Source organism: Plectrocnemia conspersa, unplaced genomic scaffold (genome assembly GCF_051122295.1).
Source record: "Plectrocnemia conspersa isolate PC_06_02 unplaced genomic scaffold, ASM5112229v1 ptg000014l, whole genome shotgun sequence".
Lineage (NCBI taxonomy): Eukaryota > Metazoa > Arthropoda > Insecta > Trichoptera > Polycentropodidae > Plectrocnemia > Plectrocnemia conspersa.
The window spans coordinates 24,077,232-24,097,710 of record NW_028277178.1 but is presented as its reverse complement, the minus strand read 5'-3'; the positions used below and the strand labels follow the sequence as shown (position 1 = coordinate 24,097,710).

Genomic DNA, 20,479 nt, shown 5'->3' with positions numbered 1-20,479 from the left:
ACAAATGATATTGTTCTTATTTTCTGTAATAGAGCAAGAATAAAAAACGGTGTGTCATGTCCGCGGTTTTGGTGACATGCATACACCACTCCGTATATTGACGCACACAGCACATATAAAATACGCACAGGGTTGCCGCCGAAACCACTGGCCAATATAATTAAAAAATAATAAATGTATGTCATGAAAATAAGGTTAAGCTTCACGATTTATTGTTTGTTCACATCCGCTGTAAGAATTACAGAAATCAAAAACATTTTTTTAGATTTAGAAAATAATTACATATTCAGATATAAAAATAATCAACTTAGACATACCAAAGATTGACGTTTTATGAAATAAAATACGTTTTTTATATATTACTAGTGGTGTTTTTTGTAACAAAAAAACATACGAAATTGAATTATCAATGTACCGATCAAAATACAACTAAATAAATACATGCATAGTTTTCGCCATCACCACTGCGTCAATAAAATAAACGCAATTTACTGTTTATTTTGATATTATTGTAGTTACATTTGACTTATAATATAATATATGTTTTTAATTATTATTTATTGTTATTAGTTTGTCACTTGAAAATTTTATTAAAATTCTTCAGGTTCAAAATATGGAACAGGGAAGTAATTCCTGGTTGCTAGGGTTTGAGTATTTATATTCCTGGCTCCCTCCATAGTAGATTTTGCAGTCCGCCTATAAGAGGGTGGCGAGTTTTTTTTAATTATAATGCTGTTGGGCAATAAATATATAACAAAAAGCCATTTTGATGATAAGCCCCGATGCACGATCTACCTCTTCTTAAGCCGGAGGTTATTTAATACTTTTTTTATTTATGGCACATAATTTGTGACTTAATCCGTTTCCTATGATATTTGATTTTGATGAAGAAACCTATTTTCACTTAAATAGTTAAAACGCTTTATCGCAAGACGAACTGGTCCTTTTTATGATTGATAGTATGAGTTAATCCCTCTATTTGTAAATAGTAGAGTGGTTCAATTGATAAACTCAACAACTAAATATGGAACTACACATAAAGTAACCATACACGTAACATACATAAATATATCTGGACATACGCCTGTAGCGGGGCGAGAGGGGCGAGAGAGGGGGAGGCGAGCGACGGAGCGTGAGCGGGCAGTCAGCGGTCAACCGCTACGTCAACAAGACGTACGCACGCCCAGACTGGTGACCCCGACGCGACGCGAGAATGGAGTTCGAAGCGAGCGGCGGTTTTCCGCCATTTAACATAGACAATTGTGAATTATGGTTCGCGCAGATGGAAGCTGTTTTCCGGTCTAGGAAAGCGCTTACCGAGAGCGAAAAATTCGACGTGCTAGTTGGCGGACTGCGCGGAAAGGCACTCACTGCGGTCGCGGATTTGATACTCGCGCCGGATTCCGAGTTGCCGTACACGACGATAAAGAAGCGGCTCCTCCTTCGTTCGTAGAGCGGCTACGAAAGATGCAAGAGACGCCGATGGAGGGCAGGAAGCCGTCGGAGCTGCTCCGCCAGATGCGAACTTACGCCGGAAGCGCGATTCCGTCGGAGCTGCTCAGCGACACGTGGGTTCGGAAACTGCCCGAACGCGCACGCGCCAGCGTACTCGGCCTCCTGGTGACGCACGCGACAGTCAAAGACGACGCCAGGCTGGAGATGGCAGCGAAGTTGGCCGACGCACTGCTCGCAGAGGGGATGGAGGATTCTCTCGAAAAATACGTCGATGCGGCAAGCAGTGGCGGACGGCGCGCACCGCAAAACAAGATGGCGGCTGAGCGACGCGCATGCGCAGACGCCGACGGAAACGACTTGTGCTGGTTCCACCGCACGCACGGAAGCGCAGCGAGACGATGCCGTCCCCCGTGCGCTTGGAACAAATCCCGAAGAGCGGCGGGAAACGACAGCGAGAGTCGTTAACGGCGGAAAACGACCTCGAAATATCTCGCCGCCTTATCGTCAGCGACAATCGATCGGGTGGACGATTCTTGATCGACACAGGCTCGGAAGTGTCGATTTATCCTCGCCGCGCAGCCGACGTTATCGAACCCACAAGATACGAGCTCTTCGCGGCCAATGGAGCCAAAATCAAGACATACGGCCAGCGAACTTTCAAATTAGACTTTGGGTTAGGAAGAGCGTTTGTATGGAAGTTCGTTGTGGTTGACGTTACTAGGCCCATCGTCGGGGCCGATTTTTTGTCGCATTTCCACCTCATCGTAGATTTGAAACGCGCGACACTCACTGATGGAGCCGCTCGCTCGACGACGAAAGGGAGATCCATTGGACGAAACGCTGCGGAGGAAGTCCATGTTGTTTCCAACCGGTCGCAGTTCCACGCGCTGCTCACCGAGTTCGCGGAAATAACCCGACCCGACGGACAGCCAAACGCTCGCGTTAAACACGATACCGTCCAATACATAACGACGGCACCTGGACCGCCGGTGACTGCTAAACCGCGAAGCCTTGACACCAGGAAGATGCGGGAGGCGAAAACCGCTTTCGACAGGATGGTACGTGATGGCATTGCCCGACCATCGAAGAGCAGCTGGGCGTCCCCCTTGCACCTCGTTCCCAAGAAAGACGGAGAATGGCGCCCGTGCGGAGACTATCGCGCGCTTAACGCACGCACGGTACCAGACCGTTACCCGGTGCCGCACATTCAAGACTTCGCAAGCCAGCTAAGTGGTAAAAGAATATTTTCGTCGATAGATCTGGTGCGCGCGTATCACCAGATTCCGATGGCAGCCGAAGATGTGCAGAAGACGGCGATTATCACGCCGTTTGGGCTCTTCGAATTCCCTTCGAAGTGGTTCATCGATGGCATTTTGCGAGGGCTCGATTATGCATACGCATACATAGATGACATTCTAGTCGCCTCGCAGGACGTCGAAGAACACCAGCGACATTTGCGTGAAGTGTTTACGCGATTGAAGGATCACGGAGTGCTGATCAACGCGTCCAAGTGTGTGTTTGCCGCTTCGGAAGTAACGTTTCTTGGCCATAGCGTATCCGCAGCCGGCACGCGACCAGTGACTGAAAAAGTAACGACCATTAGCGAATTCCCAAAACCGCGAACAATCAGGCAATTGCGGGAATTTTTAGGCGTGGTGAATTTTTATCGGCGACACATACGTAAAGCCGCTGATTCGCAAGCGCCGCTGAACCAATTGCTGACCGGAGTAAAATGAAATGACCAGACGCCGATCGAATGGAACTCGACCGCTGAAAGTGCGTTCGAGAACTGCAAACGCGCCGTCGCCGAGGCTACGTTACTCTCCCATCCGGACCCTAAGGCGAAACTAGCGCTATTCACCGATGCATCAGACGTAGCCGTGGGAGCAGTCCTCCAGCAAACTTCCATGAGGGGCTGGCAACCGTTAGCTTTCTTCTCTCGGAAATTATCTTCAGCCCAACGGAAATACAGTACGTACGACCGCGAACTATTGGCTATGTACGAAGCAGTGCGTTATTTTAGGCACATGGTCGAGGTGCGAAACTTTATAATCTTCACTGACCACCGCCCGCTGACGTTCGCCCTCGATCAGAAGGCTGACAAGTGCTCGCCGCGCCAATTCCGACACCTAGACTTCATAGGACAGTTTACGACGAATATACATTACGTGCCCGGTGAGAAAAACACGGTCGCAGATGCATTATCAAGAACGGAGGCTGTGACTGCTGCGATCAATTTTGACGACCTAGCCGCAGCTCAATCGACGGATGACGAACTACGAAAGCTTATAGCAGCAGGCGAAATACCGTTACAGCGATTACCTTGGCACGTGTCGGGTGCAAGTATTTGGTGCAACGAGAGACGCCCGTACATCACCGAGCAGTACCGGCGGTCAGTTTTCGACTCGGTACACAGATAAGCACATCCTGGGACGAACACAACTGTCAAGATGGTAACCGAACGCTACTTTTGGCCGGGCATGCGGAAACAGTGTCGTGACTGGGCTAGAAGCTGCATACCGTGCCAACATTCTAAGGTAAACAGACACATACACGCACCCTTAGGAACCTTCGAGGCACCGACGAACCGCTTCGAGCATGTCCACGTGGACATAGTGGGACCGCTACCAATATCTGGGGATTTCAAGTACCTACTCACATGCGTGGACCGCTTTACGAGATGGCCGGAAGCATTCCCCATCGCTGACATAACAGCAGAGACGGTTGCCAAGACTTTCTTCAGCGGTTGAGTGGCGAGATTTGGCGCGCCGGTAAGAATTACCACTGATCAAGGCCGGCAATTTGAGAGTTCACTTTTCAGGAAACTAACGAGTCTGACGGGTGCCGCCCACATTCGAACCACGGCATACCACCTAGTGGCGAACGGCATGGTGGAACGTTTTCACCGGCAACTGAAAGCAGCCATAGCCTGCCACAACGGAGAAGAATGGACGGACATCCTGCCACTTGTCTTACTTGGGATCAGGGCGGCATGGAAAGACGATCTAGGAGCATCAACCGCCGAGTTAGTATACGGACAATCACTCTCGTTGCCAGGCGAGTTCGTATCAGCGGGCACTCGAGCTACGCCCAACGAACCGCAAGATTTCGTCGACAACTTACGTGTTAAGATGGCAGCTCTACGCCCTAAGAATCCTCGTCAGCATGGAAGCACACCAACGTTTGTTTTTAAGAACCTGGCATCAGCTAAGAGCGTGTTTGTCCGACGCGATGCAGCTGCAGCTCCGTTAAGCCCAACTTACGACGGACCTTACGAAGTGCTTTCCCGTACGGAAAGGGTCTTGATGCTAAAGATCAGCGATAAAAGTGTTGCAGTGTCAATAGATCGCGTCAAGCCTGCATTCATCCAACCTGAAGATACACAGGAAGGCTACGTGGGACACTACTTTTCCCCATCGAACGAGACTTCATTGACACCGCTGCAGCCGGAGATCAACCTTTTACCCTCGGAAACCGAGGATGAGCAAGCAACGCTACGCAGCCCGCCCCCCACGACATCAAGACCGACCAGGACTCTACGAATACCCGGCCACCTGCAGGATTTCGTTTTGGGTTCGCCTTAATCGTGAACTGCTCACGGCTAGTTCACTGGAGGGGAGTACTGTAGCGGGGCGAGAGGGGGAGGCGAGCGACGAAGCGTGAGCGGGCAGTCAGCGGTCAACCGCTACGTCAACAAGACGTACGCACGTCCAAACGCCTTATTTTTTATTTTTTGTATTATGCGCAGAAACATAATATTGTTTAACTAGATGTGTAGTTTTTTCTGTTGATGTTTTTAATAAATCAATAAATAATATTTTTGTCGATAAAAAAATATTGATTTTTTATTAAATAAAACTGTTTGGTACTTACCTAAGCATATAATTCTTATTATTGTATCTATTAAAAATAAAATAATAATATACTGCTCGACATTATAATTACTTTGGCCAATTCCAGTTTGGCGTCAAACGTACTGAATATTTTTTGTTATATAGCAACACTGGACATCTGTTGACAGTCGCGCTTTGAGGCGAGAATGACTTCTGGCCCTTCTCCAGCGTTGGGGGCGTCCAGCTTAGGGGCGGACCCCTCGAACGTTGGGAACTCGCACGGTTATTATATGATGATGTTAATAATATAGAAAAGAAAGAAACAACATCTGCTTGCATCAGCTGTTTGACGTTTGTATGCCTTCAAAATAAATATAAATTAAATGTTATTCGTTACCAGGAACTTCCAGCAACTCCGATGAATTGAACGTCAACAACGGAGCTTCCGGCAATAACAGCGGCGGCGCCGACTCTGCATCCAGACAATCCAATGTTCAAAGAATACAGCAGCGCAAACAACAAGTGTACAATTGGCCTCACAGCAAGAAGCTATTAAAACTCGCCATTTATTCGGCGTGTCAGGTTATTATATTTTACGCGTTATGAATTTGAGCCTTAATAAAGAAAGTTATCATAATTTTTATGTTAAATACAGACCGACAAATGTGGCTGTAACGGATGGAAAACGCCAGTTCCTCTGAACAAACAAAGACCTGATGCGACGACGCCACTTGCCAGTTTTTCCGACCCGTGTCGCACGTGTGACCACTCTTTAGGTAATTTCTGTTAAATACCACTTAGGATGAAAATATACTTACGATTTATGCTATTCCAGAATGGCACATATCGCATTTGTCGACGTGTTCCCCGCAAGAAGTTAACAGACTGCTGGGAATGGTGGTAGACGTTGAAAACATATTCATGAGCATGCACCGAGAAGATGATCAAGACACCAAAAGAGTCTACTATTATTTATTTAAAGTATGTTTCTACTTGTTTTTCCTTGTAAATTTGTATAGATTTATAGCATTGTTAATAACATGTTGGTATCCAGTAAGTTTTAACAACAACTTTTTGATATTATATTTATGTTTATTAGCAGATAGCATCTATAGATGCCAAGAAAATTATCAGTACGCATTGGGCACCTAAAGGTGCCGTGAAGCTTTAATTCACTGCGGTTCAATTTATTTTATCACAACAATTAAACTTCTTACCACTTAGGAGACCATTTTAAGCAAAGAGAATTTGTTAATTGGTTGATTGATCATTCACTTGCTGATGCAAATGAATGAAAATTTCTTGGTCGTGTAATTTTTTCGTATTTGTGGTTACATGTACGAATTAGTAAATATAATATGCTATTGATAGTTATATTAAATTAAAAAAATTGTATAATAATAATATTTAAATTTTTTTGCAGTTATTGCGTAAATGCATTTTGACGATGAGCAAACCGCAGATTGACGGACCTCTGGGTCAACCTCCTTTTGAACGACCGTCCATTGCGAAAGCGATAACCAATTTTGTGCTGTATAAGTTTAATCAACTCGCTCAAAGGGAATGGCAGACAATGTACGATTTAGCAAAAATGTTCTTGCATTGTTTTAATCATTGGAATTTCGAAACTCCGAGTATTCGCAAAAATGTATGTGTCATACTAATGCATACTATGCCATTTCAGTCTATATATATAGCCAATTTTAAATTATTATTATTCATTTTAGATTTCAAATCCAGAGGATATATCAGCATATCAGATAAATTACACGAGGTATTTTTTTAATTATTGATGTAAAGCCATTTGACGTGAGTGTTTTATATTATATTTTCATCTTATTTCAGATGGCTTGTATTTTGTCATGTGCCGGCATTTTGCGATTCTCTCCCTCACTTTGAAACCACTTTGGTTTTCGGTCGGACATTGCTTCGAGCCGTTTTCAAGTCTGTTTGCCGCCAATTAATGGATAAATGCAACTTAGAAAAGGATAGAATGCCCCCTGAAAAACGAGTATGTATTTTTATATAATAACTTTATACTTAATATGATTTTATAATAATTATGTAAATTATAGGTATTAGTTCTTACACACTTTCCACGTTTCTTGGCATTGTTAGAAGAGGAGATATTCAGCCCCGAGTCGCCTATTTGGGATCCGGATTATAAACAAGTTCCACCGAGTCATTTGCAAGCCATTTTAGACAACAAAGGTTTTACTTTAATTTTTATTATGCAATATTTATATATTTTTACGATTTAAATTTTGTGTTATAGGACCTCGAAAGCCCAACGAAGAGTTTCAAAAGATAAATATAAATCCGACGGACAATAAAGACGGTTTTACAACTATCGTACTCAGTCCAGGTGTGTTCTTATATCGATATACGTTTTGCGTATAGAAAAATCTTCAACTGAGATTTCTTACAGCAGCGGCAGGTAAAAATAGCGAAGGCAAACGTCCCGCGATTCCCACTTCAGTTTTCCACGAAAGCAGCGGAATGCCCAGTAATGCAGCTAAGCGTAAACGGATGGCTGAAGTCTGCGAAACGCTCGAAGATCTCACTGATGATACGGTAGCCGAAATCATCACAACGATCAGTGATCCCAATTATATGACTGGTCCAGATGTATGTATTATTTTGATTCTATATATTTATGTACTTAGAATTTTTATGTTAATGTGAATGATTTCTACAGGCTTTATTCCAAGTAAGCGCTCCGCGGGATGAAGCGGCAAAGATTGAAGAGTCTAAAAAATTGATCGAGTTTCATGTTATCGGGAATACACTCACAGGATCAGTAAATAAGCAGACTATGCTTTGGCTCATTGGTTAGTATCTATTGGAATATTTTATAATCGTTGTATATCTATAAAAAATGTATTTATTTAGGTCTTCATAATGTATTCTCACACCAATTACCGGAAATGACCAAAGAATATATATCACAACTGGTCTTCGATCCGTAAGAATCGCAATATTTGTATGCAATACTGTTATAAAATACTATAGGTTTATAATTATTCGTATATTATAGGAAACATAAGACGCTGGCTTTGATCAAAGAAGGTAGACCGATTGGAGGAATCTGCTTTAGGACTTTTCATACGCAAGTAAGTTTTTCTGTTTATACTGAATGAAGGTGATGAATAAATATTGTGATATTTGATTCTGCTTTCAGGGCTTTAGTGAAATTGTATTTTGTGCCGTGACATCTAACGAGCAAGTGAAAGGATATGGAACACATTTGATGAATCACTTGAAAGATTATCACATAAGAAATAATATTCTTCATTTTCTAACATTTGCGGATGAATTTGCTATAGGTTTGTATAATAAATTACTTTTGTATTAATGAAAATGTATATTATATACAATAATTTACTTATGTTTCCAGGATATTTTAAGAAGCAAGGATTTTCTAAAGAAATTAAATTACCACGTGCTATGTATCAAGGATATATAAAAGATTACGAAGCAGCTACTCTCATGCATTGTGAATTAAATCCTAAGATAATATACACGCAATTCACAGGAGTTATAAGAAAACAAAAAGAGGTATTTTTTATAGCTTAAAATATTAGTTGGTAGTAAATTAATAAATTTTCGTTAATGTGTTTATTTAGATTGTAAAAAAACTTATCGATATGAGAGTGAAAGATGCACGAAAAAATCATTCCGGACTTACATGTTTTAGAGAAGGGGTAATTAATAAAAATATATTTATTTATAGTATCATATTTATTGTAATCTACATTTTTGAATTGTTACAGGTACGCAGTATACCCGTGGAATCTATTCCTGGCCTAAGAGAAGCCGGATGGCGCGCAGCTGCCAGGCAGACGAGAGTCGCTAAGCTGGCTGAAGAACCCGCCGATCCGGATACGTTGGCTACTGCTTTAAGAAACATACTAAATGCTGTAAGTGTCCACATTTTAATTTCACTTAAATTATATTTGATTCTAATGTCATCTATAAACTCATAGGTCAAGAATCATAGTACAGCATGGCCATTCCTTAAACCGGTCGATAAGAATGACGTTCCTGACTATTACGATCATATTAAATATCCGATGGGTTTGTATTAATTACTAAATCTGTATTATTAACTTTGATTGATATTAACATATATTGTTATTTATTTCAGATTTACGCACAATCGGCGAACGATTAAAATCTCGTTACTATGTCGCAAGAAGATTGTTCATTGCAGACATGACTAGGATATTTACCAATTGCCGTCTTTATAACTCTCCAGAAACTGAATATTACAAGTATTTTATCATTTCTTTTATTTTTAGATTATTGTTTATGATGGATAATAATTATGTTGAATCTATTTTACAGGTGTGCAAATGCTCTTGAAAAATATTTCCAGACAAAAATGAAAGAAATGGGTCTGTGGGACAAATAATTCCAAAACAAGGATAAAGAAATATGAATTTTTACCTAATTTATGTGCAGAATATGTTATATGTATGTATTTGATAGTTGAATTGTAGTATAGTTTTGATGAAACTTTGGGAACTGCCATTAATGTTCCCATCTTAATGTTGTTAAAATAACATTAGGCTTCATAATTTTTTTCAATATCAACAATTTTAAGCTTCGATAGATAAATGCATATAAAAGTAAATATGTATTTATTTTACTTGATAATGTTTTTCATTTAGTGTATCAAATTATATCCTTGTATATATCAATCACATGTACTTTTACGTTAGATTCTCCCATGTAATACTATAAACTAATATGATATGTAATAACTAGTTTGCTTCAATATTTTTTTTGCAAATTGTTGTAATAAAATAAAAATAAATGACAGGACATACACGATTATCTTTATATACCAAATATAAATGATGGAGGTTTTGAAAAATGTGTTATAGTTAAAAGTATACAAGAAATGGAAATTTTATGACTGGTTATAATTGGTAATTATTTAAACGTATTTGTTTTTATTATTAAAGTGTGTATGTTGCAGTACACATATGGTTAATACAATATTTTGATATTTTATATATACATGAAATAAATAAAAATATACATACTATGTATACATATATAAATGTTTTGTAATTGAACTCTTTTGAATCAAGTTTTCTTATCGAAATATAAAATTGTCTAAATTAAACTTTGTTTTCATTAAAATTACTTTTTATTTAGATGTTTCCAATAGGCTGTTTTTCGATTATGGTTCTAAATTGAAGACATTATTTGAGAACAACCGTTGTCACAAAAATATTTTTTTATAATATGTGCAGAAAAACAAATAATGTTTTTCTGCATATATTATATTTTCAATCAGCGTGTCTGTAAAAAACAATTAAAAGAGGTCGATAGGCTCCTGACACTCTTCTGGTATTTTTGGTCCGACTCGTTCATTGGCTTAAAAAATGGTTGTAACCGTTCCCACTGCAATGGCGCCGACACGATTTTAATGATTTTTGATTTCTGTGAAGTGATAATTGTTTTTACACCCTCCTATTGACTAAAATATGATTTGAATAGCCTTTGACAATACTCTCATATCAGAAGTCCGTAGTAATATCGGTAAGGATAGCTATCATATTTTTAAAACAAAGTGTGATATTGAAGTGCAGACAAACTAAGGAGTAATATGAGAGATGCGACGTCTGTCTGTACATCTTATTCCGCTTATTTCGCCCTGAGAGTTGAGTCGACTTAGTTTGTATTTAGAACTTGACCTAAGTAATTTCGAAGACTATAATTAGTTGGATTTGGTTAATTCGTGTAGGTTAAGTTTGAGTTTGAACAGCAAATGAAAAGTTGAAATCATATAATTTTACTAGCACCTGCCAGATGAATTATATTTCCACTGGAAAATATCTACTGGGAAAAATATATTTCTATATGATTTCATTGAAATGACATTTTAAAAAATATTTTCGGAATTGAGAGAGTCGTCATTTCAGCTTTTTTCACATAGGGGTCAAAAGTTGACTAGTCAGTGGTTGCTTTTTTAATATTTCAATTTCATTATGATTCATAGTATTTCATTGAATGACATGGATTTTCTGGCCAAATTCAAAGACAAATTTTCCTAACTTTCTCCCCTCCCTGAATGACGTTCTTGCAAGATCCTACTATGAATTGCATTGAAGCATTAATTGATCTTGCATTTCTAGAATTAGAATTGTTAAAACTCAGCAATGATTTATGTGAAAATTCTGTTTATATAATAATATTTAAAATAAAATGCGCACATTGAAAAAAAATTAGGCGACATAGACGGGAGAAGTATTAATTGATGCATAGTTTTCAGTAGAGAACAAAATCATACGTATTATGAAAAATGTACTTGACCGATTGCAACTAGAAATATTAACATAATTTTTAAGAGTAAAAACCTTAATTAAAAGTTTGGATTTCTGCTGGACATCGAAACTCTTCTTTCTAAAATATATGAAAATAAACTGCATCGAAATTGCACAAATTTTGCGAATTTGTACGACACCTACTTTGATGGAAAGATGTTACTCACAGAAATCGAAGTCTGTAAAATGCTGCTTACTACTCATAATAATGTATTACCGAAAACTCATTTGGATCTTCTTACTTTTATTGTGTCATATGCAGATGATGTACTTACAAATCTTCCTATTTCACTGCAGATTCTTTAAGCTGTTGTAGAAGTGATTGCAAGTCGTGAGCGATCATTCAAAAACTTAAAGCTTATTTTGCCAAATTTGCAACTTCAATGGGACAAGATCGTCTTAGTAATTTAACTTTTCTTAGCAATGAAAAATAAACATTAAAAAAAAATTGATTTCGATTATGTGATTGATCAGTTCGCATAATCAAAATCAAGAAAAATTAACCTTAAATAAACTGTATATTCATTTTTTCTTTTAAAAAATATTATTTTTTAAATTATATAATGTTAATCTTAGGCCGGTTTCACACGTGCCAGATGGATTCACTCGGCACCGGGCCGGCGCCGTGTAGTGAGGATGGTGCTGTATGGGCTAGTACATACCATTTCAGACGAGCAGGACGAATCCATCCGGCGCCGGCCAGACGCTACCCATACAACACCACCCCCACTACACACCGCCGGGCAAATCCATCCGACACGTGTGAAAGCGGCCTTAGTATATTTGCTTATATAGTGTTATTTATTTATATTAATAGTGTTATTTATTTTTCTGTAATTTTGAAGTAGATATTTATTTATAACATTTCTTTCATGTGCTTAAAGACTTCTTAGTGGTTATCCATAGATAATACAAAATTTACATGTTCTATTTTTGCTGCTGTGCAAATTTGTCAATAAAATTTATATTTTTTCACATAATTGACGTATTCAATAATTGTGAAAAGAAATAAAGAGGGGGGGGGGGCGCAAAATAGAATTTTCGCCCGCGGGCTCAAAATACTTTAGCTGCGGCACTGGCCTTGCTCAGTTATATATAGCTGTTCAGTGGATATTTGTCATAATGCTGTAGTATTTGTATAATTTTAAAAGACATAGAATTTAAAATTTTGATAGCTTTAGGGTACAATTATATTCTTCCAGGTCCGACGAAAAGTTGGCGTGTAGTAAGTGTTTAGGATTATATTTGACATTTCTGGTTTTTAAAACAAGGTTTTCAAGTGTTTTATATCTTTTGTAATATATAAATCGGTTTAACTCAAATTTTCCTTTATTGCTTAAAAATATTATACAAAAATTAACTATACAACAATTTTATTAATATCTTCTAAACTGTTTCTTGAACTTTTCATAATGGTAATCATCGGTGGCTCTCTCTCCTTTTTCTTTTTTACCCTTATTACTTGAATCGACATCGCCGACGGCCGGTTTCTCCACCTTTTCGTCCACTGGCTGTCTCTTTCTTTTGGGGGCGTCCGTGTCAATATTAAACCTATTATGCTGCACGAAATTCACAGCCATGTTCGTAGGCACAAATTGCGATGGACCATCTTGCTTTATTCTTTTCTCCCACAAGAGTCGCAATTTGGCATCTTCCGTTGCTTCGATGTTTTTAATTTTGGCGTCGATTCCCAAGTCGACTTCGGGAATTCCACTGAGCATTTGGTTAGATAACATCTCTTCGGATTTGTGAGCGGAGGATTGTCGCAGGTGATCCGGCAGCGATTGCAAAGCTGCTTCTTCGGGCGATAGGTATTTGTTAGGGTCGACTGAGTCCTTGTTAAGGTTGTCACCTTTCTTCTTAGCCAATTGCTCTTCGATGTACTTCATCATTTCGTCGTCTTCATCGCGCTTATTAGTCTCGGCCGAGAATTGGGTGCCTATACCGGTGTCGTAAGCGTCGTCGACTTGTTTAACTTTGCCGTCTTTCAAAGCCTTCAAGCTTACAAGGCCGCCAGATTTTAAATTAAAGGGATCCTTATTGGACAGTTCTTCGGCGATTGACACTTTCTGGCCGGTCGCGAGACCGACAATGCTAACTCCGTTAGGTCTTTTCCGAAGTTTCTGTATTTCTTTCGTTTCTTCCAGCTTCGAGTTTGAATCTTCTTCGGAATCATCGCTCTCGGATGAATGTCTCTGTTTTTTTAGGTTAGGCCGTTTTCTAAATGATTTAAATTTAATTGGAGCGCTTTCGTCTGTTTTAACCTCCTCCATCTTTGAAGCGTCAAAACAAGTATGACAGATGTCAGTCAATGTTGCCATATAAAATAAACTGCTCTAAAACCAGAATATTGCACTTTCCTTTCATTGAAATGACATTTACACAGAGTGTAAATGTCACTTTAATATGTAAATATCTCTATAAACATGTCAAATAAAAGATTACATGCGAAATTAGATAATTACAATATATAAGTTATTATCAGAGGTAATCAGAATAAATATTCAGTCTACAACCAGTAATTTAGGATAAAAATTCGATTGCTGCAAAATAAAAAATATGATTATATAATTTATTTTAATTTTTATACCACTGTTTAACTTCCTACCTCGAAGAGAAATCGGAGTTTTTCTTCTTTTGCATACGATTTTGTCTTACTGAAGATCGAAGGACCAAAAAAAAATTTAAGATTGGTTTTAATCATTTATATTTCATCTTTCTAATTTTTGAACAACAAATAGCCTTGATAGATTCATCAGGTATGCCAACGATGTAAGACTGGGCTAGAGATTTCCGCTCAGATTGGTCTTACCGATCATTTTTGTGGGATTGTTCTAAATAAATCAAAACAACTAGTTTTGTGGTTTTCAACTTCTGGTCAAGAGCACGTGTTGCTTGCTCTCTTCAAATAATATATCAAAGTCAGTTACAGTTGGGTGCGCTGTGTGTAAAATATTTTTAAAAAACACGATTTTTATTAAAAAAATAATTTTATTTAGGTAATCCCAGAATGAATGCCGTTTTTTAATGAAATAAATCAGGGAAAATGTTTATTTTTATTTTATTACCTTGAACGCGCCGAAGATTGCCAGAAGAGCGAAACCGTCACGGCAGTTTTACCCAAGTACAGCCAAGTTTTGGCCATAACAAAATCTATGTATAAATATAAATAGGCCCCAACAGTTTGTATACTAAAAATACTCACTATTCGGTATTTTATGAACATGGGAACGTTTCATGAAGAACAACTCTGTACATTTATGGACAATGGTAATTTTTTTTCCATTATCAGAATGAAATTTCAGGTGAAATTCAGCAACATTTATTTCTATCGTTGAACGAACATCGCACTCGGCTCAACCTCTTGTTATTTTAAATATACAGTGCAAGCACAAGTTTGCTGTATCTGATGACTTTAATTGAAACCACTGTGCTGCCGATTATGTTCAAAAATAACTTGCATCTTTATTTTTGATATTGCCCACTGTGTTTTTAACTTAGAAACAAACAATAGCGCGATTTCTGTTTCATTTCTGCAAACATCCGATGAGAATCATGACTTTCTGACATCGTTATTAGGCTTGGTGTCATTTTTATACCTGTTAAAACAATGAAAATAAAAGTACGCAATTATAAGAACGAACGAGCAATCGTAAATTTATGATTGTGGGTAGTAGCTTTAATCACACGACTATGTTTTAGCAGATATGATAAGTAAAAGGTTGATAGTATTTTATCTGATAAATATATACAAATTACATAATGTCATTGTCCATATTTTTGACGGAATTCATCACGGCTTTGAAAATACTCTAGTAACGCACATATTCTCTCTCTCTCTCTTATCCTTCTTGCCGACATTTCAACCATCGATGTTGAGGTCATCAGTGTTGATATTATCTCAGTTGACGCAGATTTTCTAGCTGCAGCGTATTCGACTTGAATTATATAATAAAATGTATAAAAGTATTTTTATTATTTTGTGAAATACTGTAAAATATATACATATTACTTTTAGTCAGTCTCGTGGCCCTATAAAGAATGGCTAATTATGCGTATAATACGAATTTAATAAAGGAAGTAATGCGACCATCGCGACTAAAAATTTATGTGAAGTGGTAAAAACGCGAAATAGTCGCTTTTGGGTCGACAAGTTTCGTTCTAAAAAATTATATCTGGAAGATGAGGTTAGCGTTGATTGTCTTATTATCATTAAAAATATATTTCGGAAAGGGCAAAAATTAAATGTTAAATGATATATTATTATAGTTTACCTTGTTATGAGTGATAAAAAGTGCGCCGCATAAAATAATGTTGAACGAAAAAGATTTACAGTATTTTTCGTGCAACATTATTTTATGTTCCTGAAGCTGCTCCCTTATGTTGTATGTGTGGTGAGGTAAATAATGTGTGTATGTATTATAAACATATAAAATCGAGCGAAATAATAAATGCAGTGAATAATTAGAAAATTTGGTTAGAGCAATAATTAAAAAATACGGTTACATTTAAAAGGTCGTTGTTTTTCACCACGATAATGCTAGACATAGTGTACCATTCTCCACATAAAGTTATTCAAAACAATACTTGATAAGTTTTTACATTCAAAACAGAAAAAAATGTGAATTAATTAATAGAAGGATAAATCCAATAAAATAAATAAAATTATATATAAGCACTTAAATAAACATTATTTATATTATTGTTACAAATACGGTAATATCTCGCTTTTACCTTATTAAGTTAATACGAAAGTAATTATCGTTTTTGTATTCATCTTATAAATAGCAGGCAACATAGCAATTGATGACATCCAACAGAACGAGTTAGCCGACATTTATTGAAAAAGATGCTAGAGACTGTAAGTTGATCAATATTTGCTATCATTTTTATTGTATGCTTTTTTTTTATTTATCTCCCTGTAATTTTTGAAAATCTGACAACCCTGATTCAATATTATAATTATATATTAAGTGTAACACAACGTCAGCTTAGTTAGGCGTTGTTAACATTTTTTTATTCAACATAACTTCACGCTATAGATATGGTAATGTTATTATGTTCGTTTTGAAGTTCAAAGGTTTAGTCCGTTGCTTATAGTTTGTTTGATCGTCGTTGATATAGCACTGCTTCACAGATATTAGAGAGACTCGTGTGCCTATACAATTGTTTATACAAAAACAAACTTACGTAATCATTTTTTTATTATAACTGTTGTACACGTATGCAAACTTTAGATACACACAAAATAAAGATGCAGTCTCAAGAAGAAAACGTTACGTTTCTCCAATTGACTCATCCCAAGTTTGAAGATGTCCAAAAACAAATATTTAACGTGGAAGCCCTGCAACTTTTGAGAGAAGCCGTTGAAATTTTCCACCGTGGGATCGACGCTTTATATACTGATCGCTTAAGAAATAAGATCTTGTATGAAAATCACAACATTTTACCTAAGTTTACAACGCCCACCCAATTTGACGACTGGAAGATTGCTTCTTTACCGCCGAGATTAAGGTTCTATTAGTAGATATTTGTATATATTAAGTTATATAGACTAAATATGAGTGTTTATTGTAGGTGCAGACATGTGGAGCTCGGTGACGTTTCTCCAGCAAACACTGCTCACTTTGTAGACGCTTTGAATTGTGACGTTCAAAGCATACAAGTTGATTTTGACGATGGTCACTGCCCCACATGGAAGAACCAAATCCAGGGATACGTCAACGTGATTCAAGCTGTTAACGGAAAATTACACGGAGCTCCATGCAATATAAGTGCATGTCCCGTATTAATGTTGAGGCCGAGAGCTTGGAATATAATCGAACATAATATGATGGTATGTAAATCAAAATATAATACATAAATTAAATTCTTTACATGCATTAACATATTTAAAGGTTAACGGAAAAGAAGTTCCTGGTGCATTGATCGACTTTATAATATTAATGTATCACTGCGGTAAAAGATTATCCGAAACAGGCAACGGACCGTTCTTTTACTTGTCGAAAGTCGAAAGTGGATCAGAAGCTAAGTTATGGAACGATATATTCATATGGACACAAAACAAACTTTCAATACCTTATGGCACTATCAAAGCTTGCGTATTAATCGAAAATGTATTTTCAATATTTGAAGCCGAACAAATATTGTACGCTTTGAAAGATCATTCACTGGGATTGAATTGTGGAATATGGGATTATGTCGCTTCAATATTGGTCAAATTCGGTATTTACATTTGATTATTAATCATCATCTTTATCTTTGGTAATAATTTGTTTATTTTAGGCGATCGATCGAGTTTTATTCTGCCAGATAGATTGAAATATGTAAATATAGACACTCCGTTTATTAAGTCTTACTTTTTGGCTGTAATTAGGACATGTCATAGAAGAGGAGCTCCAGCAACCGGTGGTATGGTCGGCTTGACAATCAAACCTGGATGCAGCAGTGATTGTGAAGAGTATGTTTTTATCTCAATAAGTCACTTATCTTAAGCTACATAATTAAATTTAATGTTTTTTAGTTGTTCAGATATAATAAGCAAAGTTATAGATGCAAAACAGAAGGAAATCGTATGCGGTGTGGACGGTTTTTTGGTTTATGATATGCGTTTAATACCGTCGTTGAATAAGGTAACTTATTATGTTCTTAATTTAAAATTACAGTACGGTACTTAAAATGTTTCTTATCTGTTCTCACTCAAACATTACCTAATTTTTTATGAATTATCTAACGCTTTTATTAGGATTTGTAGTGATTTATTCAGCAATTTCAATAATTTAAACTTTATTGCTAAGTTTATCTACTGCTCAATTTGTATTTTTGTAGAAACACAGAATGTGTTAGTAAACAGAGTAGTGATATTGTTTTAATGATCTTTAGTTCGGATATAACTTGTGACTATTGTAAATAACAAAAAGGCTAAAACTGAACCTTAAGGAACACCATCAGAGGTTTTCTGATCTGGTTCTTGATTAATGCTTTTTCATTTTTATTACTTTGTCATAGAGCTTATTATATTTACTAAAGTTACTGGACAATTTAATTTTTTTCTTCTGTCAAAAGACCTGTGGATATATTTCACAACTAAATTGTTCATTAGGCAAGATTTTATTAGTTGATATTACATTATTTTTTCATATATTTTACTCACAACGGGCAATAATAACTTATAGGCCTGCGGTTGGAAAGAACAGACAGGCAAGATGCTATTTTATGATATTGAAAAAATAGTCTATTGCTATCAATGGAAGCTTTTTAAAGAGTCCGACAATAATAAAGTTGTTAGAGAAAATTGTTTTTACCTTTACTGTGTATTGATTTTGAAAGTCTTTTGATTTGGTTTGATTTTAAATTTATATTGGATTTTCAATTTCAGCCAGTAGAGTTTACACCATTTCTGTTAAACATAATTGGAGAAGTACTCTCATAGTATTATTAAAGTATATCAATATATTTATAAGTTTAATAGTTATCTCTATTGTCGTTGATGTGCCTCAGTATACTTTATATTTATTACATTATTTATTTTTCAATTACCACATATATATTTTGATTATATATTTTTTGTTATAGTTGTGGAAGAAGCAATGTGGTCTAATGCCGAATCAGTTAAACATAATTCCTAAAGAAATAGCAACCGTAAATGATATATTGGAGTTTCCGATGGACGGGATGTATTATAACGGTTTACAGCACAATGTTGCTGTCACAATTTTGTTTATATTTCATTGGTTAGGCGCAGTCGGTCACTTCTTTTTCAAAGGAAACGTTGAAGATTCAGCTACAGCGGAGATATCCAGAACCCAAGTGTGGCAATGTATAAGACATAAGGTAATGAGACAGTTAAATTAAAATTAGAATGCTCTTTAAAGAAAACAAATTATATTGTTTTAGGTATTTTTGATTGACGAAAAGAAGTATGTGACATATGCATTAGTTGAAAAACTTGCTCAAGAATTCACAGTGACTGCGCACAAGACGTTGTGTCGATCGAACGCCGAGAAGAAAAGATTCAGCGCAGCTAAATACATTGCATTAGAATTGTTTGTATCCTTTCGTCCGCCTGATTTTATAACAACCTATCTCAACGATAGCCATAAATTCAGGACGATACATAACAAAGCTCTTTTAACGTTTATCAAAAGCTCTCTTTAATCGCATTTAGAATAGTCAAGTGTGTTATAAATAAATCGACGTAATATTTGAAATATTTATATAATATATAATTTTTAATGCTAATCCATTGTAATAAATAATTAAAAACGTTTTATCACAGAAATTCAATTATAAATGATATTTTACTTTCAAATGCAGCACATCATGAATAATTCTTGTCATATTGTCAGAAGTTTCAAAACTGAAATAATTAGAGAAAAAAGATGAAATTGTTGGCATTGTATGATTTAAATTTACATATTAATCTTACTAACCTCAGAGTGTTTATAGTCATGTATGGAATCTTCCTCGTTTATTAATATGTGCCTACTATTGGATCTACTGCTGAAACCGTTCAATTATTAGTATATTTTAAATTAATTATTATTAATTTTAATGTATTTCTTACTTTATTTTCTTTTTCCACGCCAAGAACCCTGCATAACCGACAACAATTAACATAACGAAGGTCGATAACGAAATTAGAACCCAACGTCCGACGTGTCCGTGCACCTCTTCGTGATGTTTTACCGCTGCATTTTCCATGTACGACCCAGGTACCTGAATTAGTTCATTGTCTAACATTAGAATTGTTTGTATCCTTTCGTCCGCCTGATTTTATAACAACCTATCTCAACGATAGCCATAAATTCAGGACGATACATAACAAAGCTCTTTTAACGTTTATCAAAAGCT

At 36.7% G+C, this 20,479-nt stretch overlaps 4 protein-coding genes and 1 long non-coding RNA gene across 10 annotated transcripts; 3 read left to right on the top strand and 2 right to left on the bottom strand.

Moving 5' to 3' along the window:
* Positions 1–4,343: 4,343 nt before the first annotated feature.
* On the top strand, positions 4,344–5,039 carry LOC148226579 (uncharacterized). The gene has a single exon (XM_088204614.1). It carries the CDS (start codon positions 4,344–4,346, stop codon positions 5,037–5,039), a length of 696 nt encoding a protein of 231 aa, XP_088060740.1.
* A 405-nt stretch (positions 5,040–5,444) lies between these two features.
* Positions 5,445–10,289, top strand: Gcn5 (Gcn5 acetyltransferase). Of its 2 annotated transcripts, none has more exons than XM_088203910.1 (20): positions 5,445–5,570; positions 5,689–5,870; positions 5,944–6,064; positions 6,124–6,269; positions 6,712–6,936; positions 7,016–7,062; positions 7,134–7,299; positions 7,364–7,499; positions 7,564–7,653; positions 7,720–7,916; positions 7,987–8,119; positions 8,181–8,253; positions 8,326–8,401; positions 8,470–8,614; positions 8,686–8,846; positions 8,915–8,992; positions 9,062–9,208; positions 9,275–9,365; positions 9,436–9,562; positions 9,636–10,289. In XM_088203910.1, exons 1-20 carry the CDS (start codon positions 5,495–5,497, stop codon positions 9,700–9,702), a joined length of 2,484 nt encoding a protein of 827 aa, XP_088060036.1. In that variant the 5' UTR covers positions 5,445–5,494; the 3' UTR covers positions 9,703–10,289. The 2 variants fall into 2 exon arrangements, with proteins under 2 accessions (XP_088060036.1, XP_088060035.1); XM_088203909.1 differs by having other exon boundaries at positions 7,717–7,916.
* A 2,648-nt stretch (positions 10,290–12,937) lies between these two features.
* On the bottom strand, positions 12,938–13,922 carry LOC148226577 (splicing factor C9orf78). The gene has a single exon (XM_088204320.1). The coding sequence runs from the start codon at positions 13,897–13,899 to the stop codon at positions 13,003–13,005; it is 897 nt and encodes a 298-aa protein (XP_088060446.1). The 5' UTR covers positions 13,900–13,922; the 3' UTR covers positions 12,938–13,002.
* Positions 13,923–15,440: 1,518 nt separating this feature from the next.
* On the top strand, positions 15,441–19,986 carry LOC148226576 (ureidoglycolate lyase-like). 4 transcript variants are annotated; one of them, XM_088204097.1, is made up of 9 exons: positions 15,441–15,584; positions 16,415–16,487; positions 16,864–17,140; positions 17,204–17,462; positions 17,524–17,851; positions 17,912–18,086; positions 18,150–18,258; positions 19,202–19,459; positions 19,523–19,986. In XM_088204097.1, the coding sequence occupies exons 3-9, from the start codon at positions 16,881–16,883 to the stop codon at positions 19,781–19,783; spliced, it is 1,650 nt and encodes a 549-aa protein (XP_088060223.1). In that variant the 5' UTR covers positions 15,441–15,584; positions 16,415–16,487; positions 16,864–16,880; the 3' UTR covers positions 19,784–19,986. The 4 variants fall into 4 exon arrangements, with proteins under 4 accessions (XP_088060223.1, XP_088060222.1, XP_088060224.1 ...); XM_088204096.1 differs by lacking the exon at positions 15,441–15,584 and having other exon boundaries at positions 16,357–16,487; XM_088204098.1 differs by lacking the exons at positions 15,441–15,584; positions 16,415–16,487 and adding an exon at positions 16,592–16,673.
* On the bottom strand, positions 19,828–20,360 carry LOC148226575 (uncharacterized). Of its 2 annotated transcripts, none has more exons than XR_015812297.1 (3): positions 20,193–20,360; positions 20,059–20,128; positions 19,828–19,985 (listed from the first exon to the last, which is right to left on the bottom strand). It is a non-coding gene; the product is annotated as an uncharacterized LOC148226575 (long non-coding RNA). The 2 variants fall into 2 exon arrangements; XR_015812296.1 differs by having other exon boundaries at positions 20,059–20,125.
* Between the last annotated feature and the right edge of the window lie 119 nt (positions 20,361–20,479).

Coding starts and splice junctions, on each gene's coding strand:
- LOC148226579 (XM_088204614.1), top strand. CDS start 4,344: ATGGTGGAACGTTTTCACCGGCAACTGAAAGCAGCCATAGCCTGCCAC.
- LOC148226577 (XM_088204320.1), bottom strand. CDS start 13,899: ATGGAGGAGGTTAAAACAGACGAAAGCGCTCCAATTAAATTTAAATCA.
- Gcn5 (XM_088203909.1), top strand. CDS start 5,495: ATGACTTCTGGCCCTTCTCCAGCGTTGGGGGCGTCCAGCTTAGGGGCG. Junction 7,500..7,563: donor AGCCATTTTAGACAACAAAG/GTTTTACTTTAA, acceptor TTTGTGTTATAG/GACCTCGAAAGCCCAACGAA. Junction 8,615..8,685: donor TGCGGATGAATTTGCTATAG/GTTTGTATAATA, acceptor TTATGTTTCCAG/GATATTTTAAGAAGCAAGGA.
- LOC148226576 (XM_088204095.1), top strand. CDS start 16,851: ATGCAAACTTTAGATACACACAAAATAAAGATGCAGTCTCAAGAAGAA. Junction 17,852..17,911: donor TTCAATATTGGTCAAATTCG/GTATTTACATTT, acceptor TGTTTATTTTAG/GCGATCGATCGAGTTTTATT. Junction 18,087..18,149: donor TGCAGCAGTGATTGTGAAGA/GTATGTTTTTAT, acceptor AATGTTTTTTAG/TTGTTCAGATATAATAAGCA.